The sequence below is a fragment of the Pseudopodoces humilis genome, chromosome 12, assembly GCF_049639895.1.
Source record: "Pseudopodoces humilis isolate 2021_Gansu_Grassland_sample_001 chromosome 12, ASM4963989v1, whole genome shotgun sequence".
Classification (NCBI taxonomy): domain Eukaryota; kingdom Metazoa; phylum Chordata; class Aves; order Passeriformes; family Paridae; genus Pseudopodoces; species Pseudopodoces humilis.
Window position 1 is genome coordinate 13,422,629 of NC_142211.1, and position 1,721 is coordinate 13,424,349.

Sequence of the window (1,721 nt, forward strand, 5' to 3'; positions counted from 1 at the left end):
TCTCCTGGAACAGCGAGAATGAAGAAAAACAATGGCATTGTTTTTAAGAAAAAGAATGTTAAACAAAATGTATTAACCAATAGTAGCTTGTTAAGCCGCATGAACCCTGTAGGACCCTATAAAAGTGTGCTAAAGATAGAAATAAAGCAAAGTTCACTATACCTCTATGAGGACTCTGAATAGTCTGAGCTGTTTTCCATTAGTGGTGGCAAATAGCAATAGAGATAATGTAAGATTTAGATGAAAATAAGTAATAGCACAATCATTTCTGGAAAATACCACATTATTTTAAGAAGGCACTAAAGCTTCTGCTCATGCTCCCATCATTTTTTAAACAAATAAGAAAAAAATATTTTCATAATGGCACCTGTACTATTTGCAACTAAACAGACACACTGCAGTATGGTTCAAAACAAAGCTGTAAGTTATAATAATATCATATAAATGTGCTCACTTCTGGAAGGACAAAAATAATCAAAAAAACCAAAATAACCCCAAAACAACCCAGTAAGCTAACCTATTATCTATAACATAGCAATGTTCCTTTTTGGAACAGAAAAGTATCATGCATTGTTCAAATACTTTAAAAGAAATAATTATTTTAAGCATAACAGTAAGAAATTGTTTTAAATAAAACTCAAGAACCTAAAGCAGTAAGCAAATGAAAAACAAACTAGTCAGTGGGCATTTAACATAGCCATAAAATTGTGTTTGTTTTAAAATAATTTTCATTTATAACAGAAGAAAATGTGTATATTTATGCACCATTATGAAGCACATCAAACAGTACACATTGAAGGTTCTGTGGATTTTTAACCCAAAAAGTAAAGCAATGCATAATTCACTAACAAGCAGAACTTTAAACAATCTGATGTGTATATTCAGCTTTTTTTTTTTTTTTGATAGTACAGGTTTACATCTTTCAGTTTCTACTCATTTGTAACAGAAAATGGTAAAACTTAACATAAATCATTTTACAAGAAAGTACAGCCATTGTGGAGACCCATAGATTTTCAGACATGAATAGTTTTGATGGCATCTGCCTTTTCAGAGTATAACTACTGGACTGTGCTCTCTTGCTTTACAGCAAGAAATTGACAAAGCTGTCAGTAGAATTGGAAGAGCTACTAGTACTATCACCATGTCCAGGTCGATTACTTTGATATTTTCTTACTTGTTCTGGAAAATAAAAAGCTTCAGATTTCATTCCTTAGTTGAGTCAGAGGTCCATTTTTTGCTTTAAACCTCTTCCATTTTAATTGAGAGGTTTTCGTCATTTGGTTGACAGTTCCCATTCTGTTTTAGTTTGACTTCACCAATCCTTTCTGTATCTCTATTGACTACTTCCTTGTCAGTTTCTGAATTCTGATCCTCTTCAGTGTGATCTTTGTCCTACCAAAGATAAAATTGTTAAAAAAAAATTCTCTTAACATTACAAGATATGACTTCCAACCAATTACTGCTATTTTGATTGCATCAATTTTTACATGCCTTTTTCAGCAATTTTCAGAATAGAGGTATCGGTTTAAAAATTTTTAAATTTAAAAAATTTTTAAATTTAAAAAATTTCTTTAAGTATTTTTTTTTAATTGGCTGAAGTTAGGCACTCATAATAACCTGGCACCCAAGAAATCATTGTCATAAAGGGGTCTGTCTTTATGATCAATATTCAGCTAATACAGAACAAGCAGTATCATGAAACATATGAGAAAAAGCTCCAG

The 1,721-nt window shown here is 31.1% G+C and overlaps 1 protein-coding gene across 7 annotated transcripts in view; it reads right to left on the bottom strand.

Moving 5' to 3' along the window:
* Positions 1-406: 406 nt before the first annotated feature.
* Positions 407-1,721, bottom strand: part of LOC148183398 (uncharacterized) — a 72,632-nt gene continuing 71,317 nt past the window's right edge. For all 7 annotated transcript variants that reach the window (XM_088061402.1, XM_088061401.1, XM_088061399.1 and 4 more), the window contains one exon: positions 407-1,392. In XM_088061402.1, coding sequence (XP_087917528.1) covers positions 1,240-1,392 — 153 coding nt within the window. In that variant the 3' untranslated portion in view covers positions 407-1,239. The remainder of the gene's footprint in view (positions 1,393-1,721) is intronic.